A 19,919-nucleotide genomic window follows, 5' to 3' on the forward strand; every position below is an offset into this window, starting at 1 on the left:
AAACTCATCCCCCAGTATTTCACAATTATGGATTAGACTTCAGGGAACCTTCTTGCACATATATGTTTGCCTTGTTTCTGATTACTTTCTCAGGACAGAGCTTAGATGTAGAATTCCTCAGTCAAAGGGGGTATACTGTGACCAAAGTACTTTTTAGAACAGTTTTAATGATTTTAGTTCTAAATGTGAGCTTTTTTGCATTGATGGACTTTTGAGAAAATAATATAAAATTCTTTAAGATGGTAATTAATTCATTTATCATTGTTAATATTGTATTGGCGGGACCTTTTGCTACTATGAATTTAGGAGACCTTGGAGCAGAAGTTATAAAAGTGGAAAGACCAGGTAAAGCTATTGTTCCCTTTAAAAAATAGAAGCAAGCTAATAAATCTCTTAAGTAATTCCCTAAATACCCATGTTAGTGTTCTTGTGTGTGGGAGGAGGAGAGAATTGAAAGGAATCAGTTCTTTTCCCCATTCCTTATTTTCTTCTGAGCCTAAACTACTGGTTGCTGTCAAGTCGATTCTGACTCATAGTGACCCTTTGTGTGTCTGAATAGAACTGTGCTGCATAGGGATTTCAACTGCTGATTTCTCAGAGGTAGATCGTCGGGCCTTTCTTCTGAGGCTCCTCTGGTTGGGCTACAGTTAGCAGCTGAACATGTTAACCCTTTGCACCACCCAGAGGCTTCCAGCCTACAGCAGTGATTTCTTATTCTTCAAAGGGGCCAAAGGCTAAGGCTCAAGCCATGTCCTTTCCATGCACCTGCAAGGCTCTGGCTGAAGCCAAGATGCAATGTATAATAAAGATGATAATAACACTTATAATGGTGCCAGTCAAAGTTTTAAGTACTTTGCCTATATTAATTTATTATATCAGGATAAGATGATGTTATTATTTCTAGTTTACAAATGAGAAAACAGAGGCACAGAGAGGTAAAGCAATTTGTCCAAGATCAAACAGCTCCTAAGGAATATCCAGGCACTCTGTGCTGATCCTGGCCCTCGCTTTGCCCTTGAGACTCAGATAAGAGAAGGTCTGGACACATCCCCTTACTCTGGGATGCAGAGAAGGCAAGGAGAGGGAACTAGACAAGGAAAGGATAAAAGGGAAGAAGTAGACCAGATAAGGAGAGAAGGAAAAGGAATCAAAGTCCTTCAAAAAGGAATCCAAATACCCCAACTTAAGTCATTCTATTTCTAATAAAAGAAACATTTTCCCATTTTATAATTTTAAAACTCTTGAGGGAAAAACACCCAAGCTTAGATCAGTTCTTTGCTTTATGTTTTTTATCTGACATCTTTCTTGTTCTTCTGTCTTCGTCTCCCAAATACACATACTTTGTGAATACAATTCTCAATTTTATTTGTTGTCTTTTTAGCATTTTGGTGTTTTGTTGATGCTGCTACTGATAAAGTTGCTTAGAAAGTGTCATTGTTGTGTGCCCTTTCTCTCCAATAAATACTTAAAGGCTAGAGTCTCTGTTCCATTTTTTTTCTTTTAAAAAATTTTATTGTGCTTTAGGTAAAAGTTTATAGTGCAAATTAATTTTTTATTCAAAAATTTATACACAAATTGTTTCATGACATTGGTTGCAATCCTCACAATGTGTTAGCACTCTCCCCCTTTCCACCAAGGGTTCCCTGTGTCCATTCATCCAGTTTTCCTGTCCCTTCCGGCCTTCTCCTCTTTGCTTTTGGGCAGGTGTTGCTTATTTGGTTTTGTATACTTGATTGAACTAAGAAGTACATTCCTCACATGTGTTGTTGTTTGTTTCATAGGCCTGCCTAATCTTTGGCTAGAAGGTGGACTTTCGGAGTGGCTTCAGCTCTGAGTTAGCAGGGTATATGGGGGCCGAGTCTCGGGGGTTCCTCCAGTCTCTGTTAGATCAATAAGCCTGGTCTTTTTTTTGTTAGTTTGGATTTTGTTCTACATTTTTCTCCTGCTCCGTCTGGGACCCTTTATTGTTCTCTATTGTGATCGCTGTTAGAGCTGTCGGTGGTGGTAGCCGGGCACCATCTAGTTCTTCTGTGGAGTCCATTTTCTTTAAACCCTCTACATCATTTTTCAGAAGGTTTGAAAAATTACTATTATTACTTCCGCTTTAGGACCTGATCCTTGTGGATCTGAAAGAGAATTCCCAAATCAGTGAGGATTAGCTAGCCCTGGATAGTCTGCTAATATTTAAGACTCACCAGGAACTAAATTATAATTATATCACTTGATAATTTACCTTAAGTGATGAATCTTATAAATAGAATACTTGATCTGGAAGATTTAACTTTTTGCAACATAGGTTTTGTCTTAAGAGGCCAAAGCAGTTAGCAGAAAATTCTCTGGTCTATATTGAAATTATATTGTACATTATTACATTATATTTTATTATGCTATGTTTATCTCATCCTGTGCTTATCAGGAGCCCTGGTGGTACAGTGGTTAAGAGCTCAGGCTGCTAACCAAAAGGTTGGCAGTTTGAATCTATCAGTCACTCTTTGGGAGCCCTGGGGGGCAGTTCTGCTCTGTTTTTCTTTAGGGTCACTATGAGTCAGAATCGACTTGACTGTAACGGGTTTGTTTGTTTTTTGTGCTTATCAGGCTCTAGGTAGTAGAAAAAATATTCATCTTTTTTGGTAGTAGCTGGATACATGCCAAAGAATGTTTATTTTCTAACTAGATGTCTTTTTTTTTTTTCAGTTTCCGTGAAACTTCTGATTTCTACATTGTTATCAGTTTCAACACCTTAGCACTTCCAGATTTCAACCTTTGATTTTCTTGGATCTTCCATTCCTCAGTAGAGCATCCAATCTAATTCTCTTGCTATTTCAGGTGGTAACCTGGCCAATGTTTGTATTTGTATTGATTTTTTTAAATAATATTTTATTATGTTTTCAGTGAAAGTTTACACAGCAAGAGGACCAATATTTTTTTTTTTTAATAATTTTTATTGAGCTTTAAGTGAATGTTTACAAATCAAGTCAGTCTGTCACGTGTAAGCTTATATACACCTTACTCCATACTCCCACTTACTCTCCCCTTAATGAGTCAGCCCTTCCGGTCTCTCCTTTCATAAGAATTTTGCCAGTTTCTAAGCCTCTCTACCCTCCCCTCTCCCCTCCAACAGGAGATGCCAACACAGTCTCAAGTGTCCACTTGATACAAGTAGCTCACTCTTCATCAACATCTCTCTCCAACCCATTGTCCAGTCCCTTCCATGTCTGATGAGTTGTCTTTGGGAATGGTTTCTGTCCTGGGCCAACAGAAGGTTTGGGGACCATGACCGCCGGGATTCCTCTAGTCTCAGTCAGACCACTAAGTCTGGTCTTTTTATGAGAATTTGGGGTCTGCATCCCACTGATCTCCTGCTCCCTTAGGGGTTCTCTGTTGTGCTCCCTGTCAGGGCAGTCATCAGTTGTGGCCGGACACCATCTAGTTCTTCTGGTCTCAGGATGATGTAAGTCTCTGGTTCATGTGGCCCTTTCTGTCTCTTGGGCTCATAGTTGTCGTGTGACCTTGGTGTTCTTCATTCTCCTTTGCTCCAGGTGGGTTGAGACCAATTGATGCATCTTAGATGGCCGCTTGTTAGCATTTAAGACCCCAGACGCCACATTTCAAAGTAGGATGCAGAATGTTTTCATAATAGTATTATTTTGCCAATTGACTTAGAAGTCCCTTTAAGCCATAGTCCCCAAACCCCCGCCCTTGCTTCGCTGACCTTCGAAGCATTCAGTTTATCCCGAAACTTCTTTGCTTTTGGTCCAGTCCAGTTGAGCTGACCTTCTGTGTATTGAGTATTGTCCTTCCCTTCACCTAAAGCAGTTCTTAGCTACTAACTCATCAGTAAAAAAAACCCTCTCCCACCCTCCCTCTCTCCCCGCCTCGTAACCACAAAAGTATGTGTTCTTCTCAGTTTATACTATTTCTCAAGATCTTATAATAGTGGTCTTATACAATATTTGTCCTTTTGCCTCTGACTAATTTCACTCAGCATAATGCCTTCCAGGTTCCTCCATGTTATGAAATGTTTCACAGATTCGTCACTGTTCTTTATCTTTGTGTAGTATACCACTGTGTGAATATACCACAATTTATTTAACCATTCATCCGTTGATGGACACCTTGGTTGCTTCCAGCTTTTTGCTATTGTAAACAGTGCTGCAATAAACATGGGTGTGCATATTTCTGTTTGTGTGAAGGCTCTTATTTCTCTAGGGTATATTCTGAGGAGTGGGATTTGTGGGTTGTATGGTAGTTCTATTTCTAACTGTTTAAGATAACGCCAAATAGATTTCCAAAGTGGTTGTACCATTTTACATTCCCACCAGCAGTGTATAAGAGTTCCAATCTCTCCGCAGCCTCTCCAACATTTATTATTTTGTGTTTTTTGGATTAATGCCGGCCTTGTTGGAGTGAGATGGAATCTCATCGTGGTTTTAATTTGCATTTCTCTAATGGCTAATGATCGAGAGCATTTTCTCATGTATCTGTTAGCTGCCTGAATATCTTCTTTAGTGAAGTGTGTGTTCATATCCTTTGCCCACTTCTTGATTGGGTTGTTTGCCTTTTTGTGGCTGAGTTTTGACAGAATCATACAGATTTTAGAGATCAGGCGCTGGTCGGAGATGTCATAGCTGAAAATTTTTTCCCAATCTGTAGGTGGTCTTTTTACTCTTTTGGTGAAATCTTTAGATGAGCATAGGTGTTTGATTTTTAGGAGCTCCCAGTTATCTGGTTTCTCTTCGTCATTTTTGGTAATGTTTTGTATTCTGTTTATGCCTTGTATTAGGGCTCCTAAGGTTGTCCCTATTTTTTCTTCCATGATCTTCATCGTTTTAGTCTTTATGTTTAGGTCTTTGATCCACCTGGAGTTAGTTTTTGTGCGTGGTGTGAGGTATGGGTCGTGTTTCATTTTTTTGCAAATGGATATCCAGTTATGCCAGCACCATTTGTTAAAAAGACTATCTTTTCCCCAATTAACTGACACTGGGCCTTTGTCAAATATCAGCTGCTCATATGTGGATGGATTTATATCTGGGTTCTCAATTCTGTTCCACTGGTCTATGTGCCTGTTGTTGTACCAGTACCAGGCTGTTTTGACTACTGTGGCTGTATAATAGCTTCTGAAATCAGGTAGAGTGAGGCCTCCCACTTTCTTCTTCTTTTTCAGTAATGCTTTGCTTATCCGAGGCCTCTTTCCCTTCCATATGAAGTTGGTGATTTGTTTCTCTATCACCTTAAAAAATGACATTGGAATTTGGATCGGAAGTGCATTGTATGTATAGATGGCTTTTGGTAGAATAGACATTTTTACTATGTTAAGTCTTCCTATCCATGAGCAAGGTATGTTTTTCCACTTAAGTAGGTCCTTTTGAATTTCTTGTAGCAGAGCTTTGTAGTTTTCTTTGTATAGGTCTTTTACATCCTTGGTAAGATTTATTCCTAAGTATTTTATCTTCTTGGTGGCTACTGTGAATGGTATTGATTTGGTGATTTCCTCTTCGATGTTCTTTTTGTTGATGTAGAGGAATCCAAGTGATTTTTGTATGTTTATCTTGTAACCTGAGACTCTGCCAAACTCTTTTATTAGTTTCAGTAGTGTTCTGGAGGATTCATTGGGGTTTTCTGTGTATTGTATTGATTTTATAGATTGATTATTTCCCATTTACTTAGGACTATTTCTATTTTGTGCTTTTTAGTTTCCATCATAGGGAGACCTTTCTTTGTCTAGGCCTTTATTGTGCCCCACAGAGTCCCTGGGTGGTACAAATGGTTAACACACTTGATTGATAACTTTAAGGTCAGAGGTTCTTGTCTACTCAGAGGTGCCATGGAAGAAAGGCCTGATGATTTGAAGATCACAGCCATTGAAAGCCCTATGGCGCATAGTTGTACTGTGACACACACAGTGTTGCCATGAGTTCAAGTCAACTGAACGTCAACTTTTTTTTTATTGTGTCCCATACACTTATTGTCATTCTTTGCTCATAGTTAGTGTCCATTGCTGTTTTTTTGACTTATTGCTCTGACTTTCCCTTGGCTCCCATGTCCAGTACACTTTAATGCTCATAGTATTTATTTTGGGTTTCCAAGATACTTATTCGACATGGAGATGAAGAAAAGTGCATTAAAAGTGGCTTGAAAATATTTTCAAATTTCAGTAGAGAACTAATCTCTTTTCTTGTCCTCTTCTCCAGTTTATTCAAGTCAATAAAATTTGGTTGTAGTTTCCAGTTTAGGACTTAAATTATTCTTATCTGGATAATCAAAGGGTGTATCAAACTTAAGTATACTTTTCGTCTCATTTTAGAGCTAGTCAGTCAGTGGGTGTAAACTTACGTGCCTGCAGGGCCAGGCAGGTAGATGCTGCTGCTGCTGTTTCAGGACTGTCCCCACTAGGGGTGGGGATGTTTGTCTTTTGTCGACAGCTGTGTCTCCTCTGCAAAAGAAGCATGCCTGTGACACAGTAGATACTCAGTACTTATTCGTTGAATGAATGAATGTAGGAACAGGTGTCTTGTGTTGTAAGATTACCTAAGAAAGGCAGTTGGAATTTTTGAGATCTCCAGATTTTGATGTCATGGTAGCTAGTTAAAAACTTTAAAAACCATGTAGGTCAAATAAAACATGTCTCTCAAACTGCTAGTTTTACCAGTGCATGACCTTTAACCTTGCATTTCCTGTCCTTGTGCCATAGGCGCTTAGTTTCTGTCTCTAAAGCCCTGGTTATATCTCAGGGGCCACAGGTGCAGGAGGGACTCCAATTTAGACTTCTGACATGATGTCCACTTGAGGGATGAATGTAAACATTTAAAACAAACCATCTAATGTTAGCCTTATCTCAGCATTCCTTCTTCTTTTTCTTTTTTTTGTGTTTTAGTGTGAGTGCTTCAAAAAAAAAAAAAAAAAAAGGAAGTGGCTGGACCCTCTCCTGACTCTGAGAGGTCCTGCGTGAGCCTGAGTATCTAAATTGATTCACACATTCACAGTGAAGCCTTTGCTGGCTCTTGTAGTGTGCTTTTCCTCTAGATTTTTTTTTTTTTTTTTATCATGCCATTCCATTTGGTACTTACCATTGATTGCTTTGTGTTGCTCTTGGTTCATCTCCAGTTAGTTGTGTCACCCCTTTTCTCCTCTCTCCTGTGACCTCTGTTTCTCTTGTCTTTGTTTATTTTTTTACTAAATGAACCTGTTTTTCAGTCCCTGTTCTTTTTTCAAAAGGCAATGTCTATTTTCCTTAATTAATTCCACTGAGTAAAGCCTAACAGGCTAATAGATTGATTGTATCATTAAATGATTAGAGTTTAAGACTTTGACCCACATCCACAAATTCTCAGAATAAAACATTCACTCTATTTTTTGGTGGTTTTAAGCTTTGAAGCAAGACCTAAATGACTAAAATTTTATGTAAAAAAAACTGTTAAATTATGGCCATTTGCTATTTAGTGTCATATTTTGCCTTTCCTTATTCCTTCATTGTTGTATACCTAGCCCTACCGTGCCACCTTATCATAAGGGCTCACTTATCATTTTTTCTGATTTTAATTACAGTTAACAAAGATCTTTCGCAGACTCAAGAGTATTTTCTTTGCCCAATGGATGCTAGAAATACTAAGAGCGGATTGATTTGCTTGCCAAAAACTGTGAGTAATTATTTTCCTCAAATTTGTCATTTATTAGTAATGAAGACTGTCAGTAGCTTGCCCATGCAGCCTAAAGAGGAGACTTTAGTGATTGTATAAACAGGTGGAAGGCTTGGGTGGTGTCAACAAACTCACAGGGCCTCCTCTCGGCTGCAGACTCCACTGGGCTGAGTGATCTCGTTCAGGCACCTGTGAATGCCTGCGATGAGTGAGCCTGCTGGTTTGAAATGTTTCAAAGATTAATAGCACATATTATCATTTTCAGGAGTTGGCGATGACACACGAACTTGGGGGCCATCTTTTGTGGGGACAGAAAGTACTTATTTTCTCAGTGTTAACCGAAATAAAAAATAAGAACATCGTTTCTTTTTTGCTTTCTTTGTGTAATTCTTTGGTAAGAACCAGACTTTTGATACTGTCGTGGCTTGTTTCTTTGTTTTTTTGTAGATATAACTAATGTCTCAAATAAGGTGAAATTTTAGCTGTTCACCAGTCACCAAATAGCAACAATAGAGCTTTCTATTAATCTTCCTTCTCTACCAAGTTCCTTAAAACATCTCCTGAGAATTTATAATGGGAACAATAATTTGTTAAAAGAGAGTAATGATTTGATGCTCTACGTTTGTTATTCTTTTGGAGAAGGCTGGTTGCCTGATACCCAGTATCACCATTTGAAAAATATTTACGATAATTCTTGCTATTGTCCTAACTTATCCTAATTGCAACTAAAATCAGCAAAGATAATTTAAATGTATCTTCATGAAGAAAATAAATTTTCTTAAAGAAGAGAATCTATGCTCTGAATGGCTTTGTTGTTGACTAGAACTGTTAATAGTTAAAAAAATATCTTTATGGTAGTATTTTAATACTTACTTAATTTTTAGAGTATAGCTGTCAATATCAAGAATCCAAAAGGGGTGAAAATCATCAAAGAGGTACAGTATACTCTATGGAAGGCATTTTACCACTGTCGTGGATTGAATTGTGTCCCCCCAGAAAAATCATGGGCCATGATTTCCAGTATTGTGTGATTGTCCACCATATTGTCATCTGATATGATTTGCCTATGTGTTGTAAATCCTACCTCTGTGATGTCAGTGAGTTAGAATTAGAGGCAGTTATGTTAATAAGGCAGAACACAATCTACAAGATTAGGTTGAGTTTTAAAGTCAATCTCTTTTGAGATATAAAAGAAAGAATCAAGCAGAGAGATAGGGGACCTCATACCACTAAGAAACAAGAGCCCGGAGATTGCGCATCCTTTAAACCTGGGGTCCCTGTGCTGAGAATCTTCTCGATCAGGGAAGATTGATGACAAGGACCTTCCTCCAGAGCTGACAGAGAGAGCAAGCCTTCCCCTAGAGCTGGCACCCTGAATTTGGGCTTCTAGTCTCCTAGACTGTGAGAGAATAAATTTCTCTTTGTTAAAGCCATCCACTTGTGGTATTTCTGTTATAGCAGCACTGGATGACCAAGACAAGCACCTAGGCTGTAATTAGGTATTTGAACATCAGAGTGAAAATATTCAAAGCATTATTTCATTGACAATCTGTGATCTTGATACAGAGTCCCTTGGTGGTGCAAATAGTTAAATGCTCAACTACTAGCCGAAAGTTTGGTGGCCTGAACACACCCACTGGTGCCTTGAAAGACAGGCCCTGATGATCTGCTTCTGAAAGGTCAGAAAGCTTTGAAAACCCTATGGAGCAGTTTACTTGGCAAACAAGGAGTCACCATGAGCCGAAATCAACTTGAGGATAATTAACAACAGCAACAATCTTGATATAAATGCCATTTAAGAATTTCACTTGCCTCTTATTGTAGGTATAATACACTATATAATTTCTTGTATGTAGTGCGTAACGATGTTAGCTGCCTTTGAGTTGGCCCTGACTCATGGCAGCCCCGTGCATAATGGAAAAATATGTCGATCTGTCCTATGCCATTCCATGATTGGTTGCAGATTGGACCATTGTGATCCACAGAATTTTCACTGACTGATTTTCATAAGTAGATTGCCAGGACTTTTTTCCTTGTTTGTCTTAGTCTGGAAGCTCTGCTGAAACCTGTTCGGATCATAGCAACGTGTAAGCCACCACTTATAGATGGGTGGTGGCTGCACATGAAGTGCACTGGGCAGGATTTGAACCCAGGTCTCCCACATAGGAGGTGAGAATTCTACCACTGAACCACCAATGCCTCATAAATGAGGTATTAAAATTCCCTTTTTCATAGGAAAGATTGAGTTTCAAGGGGGCTTAAGGAAGCTCTAAAAATTACATAGTAAGAAGAAGAGCTGAGATTTGAACCCGGAATCACATCACTGAAGAGCTATTTTTTCCAACACTTTTATGTCCAGACCGTAGCATCTTCCCTTGAGGGGCAATATATCATAACAGTTAAGAGTGCATACCCTACCATTTCACTTCCTGGGGCCTGTTGAATCCTGCCTCCTCTACTTACTATGTGATCTCAGCCAGATTACCTAACTTCTTTGTGCCTCAGTTTCCTCACTGGTAAAATAGCAATAATAATAGTACCTACTAGGGTTTTTGTGAGAATTGCATTCATGCATGTAAAATTTGTAGACGAGTGCCTGCCATATTGTACTCATTAAGTATTAACTCAGTATTGTTTCCTGATCCATATAGTGTTGGATTCATCATATGAATGGAAGGTTGTCTGCCATCCTTTTTGAAGTTTAAAATCAATCCAGTGAGTGCAAATCTAGTGAATGCTTTTATATCAAAGCATCAACCCTAGCTTTATTGCTTTGCTGCCACTTTTCTTATATATCCAGGCGATTGAATGTTAATTTCCTTGAATCATTAAGACCAGAACCAGCAACCATCTTCTTTGGCTCTGCTGGATTAAGCCAAAAAATTTAAGAATTTGTGTTTACCAATGTATTTTGAACCTAGAGTTCTACCTTCAGATCTTACTGTCTTTTTCCTTACGTCTTCCTATAGCATAACTTAGATTTATTTTTTGTTTTTTCCTTTCAGTTGAGCCTCAGTTTGACTTCCTAAATTGTTCTCCATTATTGTTGGCCTGCTCTGTTTTTCTACAGTGGCTAATCTCACCTTGGCCACACCCCCATTGTCTTCATTCTCAGACCCTTCTTTTTTCTTATCTTCAGATAAGGAGATGTCACTGGGTGGGACAAGTGGTTTGTACTTGACTACTAGTTGAAGGGTTGGTGTTTTAAACCTACCAGTGGTACCACGGAAGAAAGGCCTGACAGTCTGCTCTTGTAAAGATTACAGCCCAGAAAACCCTATGAAGCTCAGTTCTACTCTGTAACATATGGGGTCCCTGTGATTTGGAACCTATTCAATAGCAACGGGTTTGTTTTTTTTTTGGCTCTTCTCTTAATACTTCTCGTTCTGTTCTGTGCTTTTCTGTTCCAACTTCTGTGTTCACTGCCTCGCTTCTTTACTTCCATTTCAGAACATCCTAGATATTTTATCCAGAATAGTCAAGATTTGAGATTTGGTTTTACCAGTAAGTGGTAAGTTTGGTGAAGGGTAAGACAGTACAAAATAGTGGGGAAACCAGCACAACTTGTACAAGGCAAGGTCATGGAAGTTCCATAGACACATCCAGACTCCCTGAGGGACTGCATTACTGGGCTGGGGGCTGTGGGGACCATGGTCTCAGGGAGCATTTAGCTTAATTGGCATAACATAGTTTATAAAGAAAATGTTCTATATTTTACTTTGGCGAGCAGCGTCTGGGGTCTTAAAAGCTTGTGAGCAGCCATCTAAGATACTCCACAGGTCTCACTCGTTCAGGAACAAGGAAAAATGAAGAAAACCAAAGACACAAGGGAAAGATTAGTCCAAAGGATTAATGGATCACAACTACCATAGCGTCCACCAGAATGAGTCCAGTACAACTAGATGGTGCCTGGCTACCACCACTGACTGCTGTGATAGGGATTACAATACAGGGTCCCGGACAGAGCTGGAGAAAAATGGAGAACGAAATTCTAACTCACAAAGAAAGCCCAGAGCTACTAGCCTGACAGAGACTGGAGAAACCCTGAGAGTATGGCCCCCGGACACCCTTTTAGCTCAGTAATGAAGTTGCTCCTGAGGTTCACCCTTCAGCCAAGGATTAGACAGTCCCATAAAACAGACCAAGACTAAATGGGCACACCAGGCCAGGGGCAAGGACTAGAAGGCAGGAGGGGACAGGAAAGCTGGCGATAGAATACCAAAGGTGAAGAAGGGAAGAGTGTTGACATGTCATGGGGTTGGCAACCAATGTCACAAAACAGTATGTGTACTGTTTAATGAGAAGCTAGTTCTGTAAACCTTTGTCTAAAGTACAGTAAAACAAAACAAAACAAAACAAACACATTTTCAGTAGGGGCAGTGTTAGGTTTAATTTATAACTCTCGCTACTAAAGACATCAGTGTACATTTGAATATTGTTAGCCTACATGTACAATAGAATCCCTGGGTGGTGCAAACAGTTAACTCTTTCTGCTGCTAACCAAAAGGTTGATGGTGTGAGTCCATCCAGAGGTACCTCAGAAGAAAGGCCTGGCAATCTGCTTCTGAAAAACCAGCTGTTAAAAACTGTAGGGAGCACAATTCTACTCTGACACACATGAGGATGGGGTTGCTATGTGTTGGAGTCAACTCAGTAACAACTGGTTTTGTACGTGTACAGTTCTGACCAAAATAAACAAATTGTGGGATTTCCCTTCCCACTCTCCTTGGTTCCTGGCAGTGTCCTTTACCAGACTGTAACAATTTAAAATTAAGTTTCATTTTGAGCTGGATTTTTCTGTAAGTATGGTTAGTAATATTAAAATACCACGTTCACCTTGTCTTAAAGCTGATGAATTATCTGGGAACGTTATTTATGTCTATTGTTTTTTAGCTAGTTATACCGTTCATAAGTTATGTATCTTATTTGCCTAGAGGAAAAAATATTTTTGGTATAGTCTTTTATATTCCTTCTGGCATGGATTTCTCTTTTGGCTTTAAGAGTAGCAGACCTTGGAGGCTATGATTGCTAATGAAATGAGTTTATAGCAACGGTTCCAAAGTATTATACAAAGCAATCAGCTGGATACATGAGAACTCCAAAAAGTATGACTCCTTTGTCAATGAGGCTAACCAAAACCAGGTTGTATTAAAAAACACAGCTTTGGTTAGAAAGTCTATTGGAGCCTAGTATTTTCCTGATAATATGATTTGATAACTTTTTAACACTTGTCATCCTATATTTCAAAAAATTCTGCTTTAATTAGTTTAAGAGTCACAACACCCTGTTGTGACTGGGCATATATTAGAGTTGACAGAGCAATGTCATGTTTTCTTTTCCTTTCCAACTTTTTATTATGAAAAATTCAAAACAGAAAAGTTGGAAGATAGTATAATGAACTCTCATATACCTTATACCTAAATGCAACAATCTTAACTTTTTGCTGTATTTGCTTATTTATATACGCATGTGTGTGTATTTTTTTTTAAACTATTTAAAAGTAAGTTGAAGATATGAAATTTTGCCCTTCAATCCTTCAGAATGCACCTCCCACAAACAAGGACGTTCTCTGACATAACATTTTTAAAGGTTATTTTATGATTTCTTTATGCATAAAAATGGTTAGTGTTGCCACTTTTCCCTCTATTTCCCATCTTGCTTAATCAGCCTATTCTTGAATTATATCCACTGAAAATAACTCAAAATTAAGCACTCTCCATTTCAAACTGATTTTACTTCTTATTTACTCTGTAACTGGAAGGAAGATAACAGTGTATATTTCCTTTTCAGAAAGAGAAAGATAGTGGGTTCTCTAAATCACACATAACTGTGCTTCTCATTTATTCTGGTAAAGATTCTAGAAGAGATAATTAGGTGATTAGGTTAGCACCTAGACAAGGAAGAGGTGATCACCAGTAAAACTGGGAATAAGTCTTTTTTTTTCTCACTTTACTTCCAAGTAGACCCTTATATCAGGGAAATGCAGTAAACATTTGGTCTCCACTGCAGCAGTTGACTTGTATAATACTTGCAGACATTGTTGAGAACCATGACGCTGGAGCAGTTAACATCCTAACGACTATATATGTGTATCTCCAGTCAGAGGCGTTTTCTTGTGGTTCTTATTTCAGCACTGCTCCGTTTAGAATTTTTGTGAATGACTTAGCTGAAACTATAGGGAACGTGGGGGTGGGGCATGGTGATTCAGTGGTAGAATTCTTGCCTTCTGTGTAGGAGACCTGGGTTCGATTCCCATCCAGTATACCTCATGCACAGCCACCCCCCATCTGTCAGTGGAGTCTTTCATGTTGCCATGATGCTGAGCAGATTTCAGCAGAGCTTCCAGACTAAGGCAGACTAGGAAGAAGAGCCTGGTGATCTGCTTCTGAAAACCAGCCAGTGAAAACCCTATGGATTACAATGGTCTGATCCCATGGTGCATGGGGTTGCCATGAGTCGGGGACTCACTCCACGGCGGCTAACAACAGTAGGAAACATACTTGATCTTGAAATGGGTGGATATGGGTAAAGGTCATGAAACTTAGAGGAAAGACCAAATATGTTGAATAACAGACTCACTAAGCCTCTGTATTTAGTGAGTAACTAGTACACATTTATTTACTATAAATATAAATGGAGAAAAGAATAATTTCTGTTCTATACACTTTCCTAGAGATATTTTGGCAATAACTATCGCAATGCATATTAAGTTCTTGTGTAATCATTAAAAAAACAACTACTGAGCATCTTTATTAGTAGAAATCTTTAGCTCCAAAACTCAACTTTCCCATATTTTTGTAATAATATCATAGAGCTAGACTATGTGCTATTCTGAGCACAGCTCTTTTTTTTAGTTTTTAATTTTTTTTTCTTGTTTCACAAGTAATAACTGTTCATGGCTAAAAAGTTGTAATTTCACATCACACTAAGACATTACCCACTGCCATATTTTTATAATAATATCATAGAGCTAGACTACGTGCTACTCTGAGCACAGCTCTTTTTTTTTTAGTTTTTTAATTTTTTTCTTGTTTCACAAGTAATAACTATTCATGGCTAAAAAGATTTAATTTCACATCACACTAAGACATTAGTTAATATTTTAGTGTGTCATATCAAACCCTTCTCTATGTCCTCATATACTCACTTTCTCGCACCCACAAACATGAAATAATACCATGCATATTGTTTTATAATGTTTTTTTGGTCATTTAACAATATACTGCTTATACTTCTCTGTTAGCATAACTTCACCATTGCATTTGTTTTCTTGTCCCATTGGAACAGTGAATTTGTTTAGGGATCATCAGGATGCTTTATGTGGATTGAGATGTGATTTAGGACATTGTAGAAGTCTAGGAATGCATATACCCCACAGGGCTACTAAAATTAAAAATGGTTTATTAAATACCATTTGCATAATGTACTATACTGTGTGTCTTAGTTATCTAGTGCTGCTATAACAGAAATACCACAAGTGGATGGCTTTAACAAACAGAAATTTATTCTTTCACAGTTTAGGAGGCCAGAATTCTCCATTTGGGGCACCAGTTCCAGGGAATGGCTTTCTGACTCTGTCGGCTCTGGGGAAAGGTCTTTGTCATTAATCTTCCCTTAGTCTAGGAGCTTCTCCGCATAGGGACCCCAGGTCCAAAGAATGCACTCCGCTCCTGGTTCTTCTTGCTTGGTGTTAATGAAGCCTCTCTTCTCTCTGCCCACTTCTCTTATATCTCCAAAGAGATTGATTCAAGATACAGCCTAACCCTGTAGATTGTGTCTTGCCTCATTAACATAACTGCCTCTGATCCTGCCCCATTAACATAATGGACAGCTTACTCCCAAATAGGATCGTAACCACAGACATAGAGGCTAGGATTTACAACACATAGAATAATTACATCAGATCACAAAAAGGAGGACAACCACACAATGCTGAGAATCATGGCCTAACCAAGTTGATGCATATTTTGGGGGGATACAAGTCAATCCATGTCACTATGCACCATGCAGAATAGATGCAGCTAGGAGGTGACCATTGTAGTAGCCTAGATGTGTTTGAGGTAGTGTGTTTCCTTTGTGCCTGCAGGCAGGCCTTGTAGTAGATAGAAGCTCAGGGAAAATTGTGGGATAAATTTAAGTGGAACTGTAGCTTTGTGTTTTACTTAATACTAGTACCCTTCCCCTGTTCCAAGCAATGCTTAGTAGAATCATTAACAATAAATAAACGCACTGCTGCTGGGACTCACAATGGACCATGCCACATAGAGTTGCCCATGTGAGAAGCGGCTCAATTGTTAATTAGTACATGAAATTTGGAAAGTATGTCTTGAGATTTGGGGCATGTACTTAAAACCTTTTTGTCTCTGTGCCATGTCTTAATGTGTTTAGCATGCTTTTCCTGACAGGTGGTCACCTGGACCTTTGGTGCCTCTGTTTCAGGGGCTCTGGAGAACAATAGCTCATTTCCTTGAGATGCCTCCTAATACCCGCCCCTACACCCCATTTTGTTAAGTCAGACAATTCCAAATATACAATCCAAATTTGGTGACACAGTAACAGATAGAAACCCAATTTATTTGCATGTTTCAATCTAAAATTTATGTTAATTCAACCTTTTCCATTTAGTGCAGAGGTTGTCAAACGTCTATTGTGGTCTAAATCAAGCCCATGGTTTGTTTTTTTGTATGGCCCACAAATTAAGAATGGATTGTATAATTTTAAAGATGGTTTAAAAAAAAAAATAGAGAAGAGTATGTGACCAAGACTGTCTGTGGCCCACAAATCCTAAAATATTTTCTATCTGACCTTTTTCAGGAAAAATTTTTAGTGACTCTATTATCCCACCCCTGATTGAGAGTCTTATTTTATTATGTGAGATGTGTGTGAATAGATTTAAATCTATGTCAGCATGGCAATTAAAAAAATATTGGATAGTTTATAGGCACCTGGATGTGTTCATGAATTACTATAATTTCTCTGTGTGGCCTAGTAAAATTTTCTGATGACTTGCAAAAGATTTTAAAACGTATTTACAACAGAAATTTTGAAAAAAAATTTTAAGATTAAGGTTTACAATGGCTCAGTGTCCTCTAATGCTGATAGCGGTGGTCTGGGAATCAAAATCCAGGTCCCGTTTAATGGATCGTGAAAAGCAATAGTTTATTAAATACATTTAGAACTCTTGGAAAAGAAAGCATTTGAAACATATGAAAACATTTCAGAATCAGGATTGCATGTATTAAGTGCCTGTATGCTTGTCTTGTAATGAGGAATATTATGTAATAAGGACAGTGTGGTACAGACATTGTATGTAGTTTTTTAATAAAGGTTTTCAAAGATGTTTTTAAATATATTTTATGTACCTACATTCTAATTTGCTACCTAAACCTCTGAGAATATATTTGGACATGTTATGTAGCCTAGCTTTTTCTTACATTTAAAATAAGCTGAGTCCATTTAATATTATGACATTTACTGAAAAACGTAATAGCCATTGTTTTATTGTCAGTAATACCTCAAGTAGTTGCCCAAGGCTTTTATGTTTACCTACTTCTACTTCATCTGTCCTGTGATTTTTTTCTGGATTATTAGAAAATGAGGATCAATTTTGTTTACTGAAATTAAAAGAACAATTCCATCATGTGGGGATTTGTTGAAATTTTGGAAGTCCCTTAAGAAGCCTGACTCATCTTCACCTCTTCCTTCAGCTTGCAGCTGTTTGTGTTGTATTTGTGGAAAACTATGTCCCTGGCAAACTGTCTGAAATGGGCCTGGGATATGACGATATAGACAAGATTGCTCCTCACATCGTCTGTTGTTCCATACCAGGTATTTCAACCCCACACCCTCATCAGTGAGTAGGTTTTCCAATTTCTGTGTTTCTTTGTTTATGTAAGTGATGTTGGTTTTCCGTAACTCGTTCTGCTCCCCTCTGCCCAAACCGTTTTAGGTTACTGACCATTAACCATTAATGAATAGTTTTCATATATTTCATGTCTTTATTGGTTATTTATATTTCTTCTGTGAATTGTCTGTCTATAGTTTTTGCCAATTTTTCTATCGATGTTTTTTAATTTTCTTATTTACTTGTATAGACTCTTTATATATTAAATTCATTGACTCTGTCAATCGTGTTTATTGCAAATAACTTTTGTGAGTTTATGATCTCTTGACCCATGGAAGTCTAAATTTTTATGTTGTAAATCTAGTCATCTCTTTCCTTTTGCTTTCTTCTAATACATTTAAGGTTAGAAAATCCTTACCACCCAGAGATCGTGAAATATTTTCCATAGTCTAAATTTTTAATGTATTTTATTTAATTGCTTTTATTTTTCATTGATCCATTTAGGGTCTCTTAAGAATGGTATAAGAAATAAAGGAGTGAACCTTATAGATGTTGGCTAAGAAAGCTTCAGACAGGTGGAACAGCAGTGCAAAGGACTTGAGGTCAGAGAATACCGGGCATGTTTGAATACCGACAAGGATGCAGTATGACTGAAGTAGAGTGAGTGACGGGGGGTGTAATAGGAAGAAAATCAGGGTGAGGTTGGTGAGTAAGATCATAAAGGGCCCAATGGACTACCCTTAAGGAATTTGACTTTGAGTACAGTTATAATAAACTAATGGAAGGTTTTGAGCAGAGGAGTGATATATTCTGACATATTTTAAAAAGGATCACTGTAGCTATTGTGTTGAGAAGAGACTGTAGAGAGCAAAGGTGGAAGCAAAAGAACAATTAGAAAGCTATTGAAACATTCCAGGCTAGAGATGGTGGTGGCTTGAATTAGGTAGGGTAGGAGTGGTGGAGGTAGTTGAATACATTTCCAAGGCAAGTGGATTTACAAGTAGATCATATGTATCAGAGCAAGAGTAGAGTTAAGGATGATTCCAAGGTTTTGGCCCGAGCAATTGGAAGAATGGAATTGCTGCTTACTGAGATGGGCAAGGTTGTGGAAGGAATTTTGGTGGAAAAAATACCAAGAATCTGATTTTGGACATGCCTAGCTTGTAGCTTGAGATGCCCATTAGCCATCCAAGTGGAGTTGTAAGTAAGGGATTGGATTTAGGAATCAGGAGTTCAGGGGAGATGTAAAGTTTGATAGTTATGAGTGGTTGGATGGCATTTGAAGCCTTGCGAGATCACGTAGAGAGTGAGTGTAGGTAGGGAACGGAGTGTCCGAGGGTTTGAGCCTGAGGCTTTCTTATGACAAGGATACAGTGAAGGAGATTGAGGAGGAATTATCAGTGAGGTGGAAGGTGAACCCCTCAGACGTCAAGTGAAGAACATGTTTATAGTCATAGATACTTTCATATTCTCACATTTTTATAAGAAGCATACTGCATATATTGACTACTCTAGTATTACAGGAAAACCTTGATTAACTTGGATTTCTTGTATTCCTTAAAATCTCTATGCTTTCTCTTGTTTGAGAACCTTTGCACATGATGTTTGCACATGATGTTCCCACTGCTTGGAACATTCCTTCCCTAACACACCTGGCTACTCTCTTTGTCCTTAGCTCTCTGCTTGCATGCCATTACTTCTGGGTAGACTTTCTTGGCCTCTCTGGATTGGGTTCAGTGTTGTCCGATTTGCCTGTCTCCCCAACTAGTCTGCAGGCTCTTGTTCTATTCCCAGCTCTAACCATAGTGCAGACCACATGACGGGGCTCAACAGTGGTTTCTTAATGAATACGTCATCAGAACTTGACTAATGAGTTTTTAATGAAAAAAACCAACCCACTGCTTGCCATTTTTTCTGCATTTCACTTTGTGGAGAAAAGGGGAGCGGTAAGTATTAACATTTTCCAAAGAAACTTTCAGAGCATAGCCTGGGGTTGGTACGTACTCAGCCTAATCTGTTACCTCTTCTACAGTTTATCCATAGTTTGTTCATAGCTCACCCTTGCTTTGAAGTATCAAAGGACCCTGCACCATTAAATAATTATTCAATGATTGTCATTAAGTCTTTATGCCTTAGGTCTTTTCCTAAGGCAGGGAGGAGAGCAAATACATTTAAAAGAGATTGAAAAAAAAATTGAGCAAAAATGTTTCTTCTTATATTCCAGCAAGTTAATCATAAAGTAGATGGGTAAATTCTTATTTTACTGTAAAAGTCAGTAAAGATTTATGTTGTTTTTAAAATACTTATTATTAGTAAAATAATAACCAAAATATTCCTATTTCTGTGTATTCAGGTTAATCTAGATATTGTAATACTTTGTCCATGGCACATTACCATAGTACAAATAGTGTAGTTTTTTCAAAGTGTAATTATCTAGG

The 19,919-nt window shown here is 38.2% G+C and overlaps 1 protein-coding gene and 1 non-coding gene across 15 annotated transcripts in view; one reads left to right on the forward strand and one right to left on the reverse strand.

Annotated features, from left to right (window-relative positions):
- The window catches only part of SUGCT (succinyl-CoA:glutarate-CoA transferase), a 796,973-nt gene that overhangs the window by 23,792 nt on the left and 753,262 nt on the right, over positions 1–19,919 (forward strand). For 9 of the 14 annotated variants that reach the window (XM_064290193.1, XM_064290192.1, XM_064290195.1 and 6 more), the window contains exons 3-5: positions 2,695–2,826; positions 7,546–7,637; positions 8,522–8,572. In XM_064290193.1, the coding sequence (XP_064146263.1) occupies positions 7,590–7,637; positions 8,522–8,572 (99 nt within the window). In that variant the 5' untranslated portion in view covers positions 2,695–2,826; positions 7,546–7,589. Of the gene's footprint in view, positions 1–306; positions 346–2,694; positions 2,827–7,545; positions 7,638–8,521; positions 8,573–19,919 lie in introns of all 14 variants that reach the window. The other 5 variants (XM_064290187.1, XM_064290184.1, XM_064290188.1 and 2 more) reach the window with 4 other exon arrangements.
- On the reverse strand, positions 9,766–9,836 carry TRNAR-CCU (transfer RNA arginine (anticodon CCU)). Its single transcript has one exon. It is a non-coding gene; the product is annotated as a tRNA-Arg (tRNA).

The sequence above is a fragment of the Loxodonta africana genome, chromosome 8, assembly GCF_030014295.1.
Source record: "Loxodonta africana isolate mLoxAfr1 chromosome 8, mLoxAfr1.hap2, whole genome shotgun sequence".
NCBI classification, from domain to species: domain Eukaryota; kingdom Metazoa; phylum Chordata; class Mammalia; order Proboscidea; family Elephantidae; genus Loxodonta; species Loxodonta africana.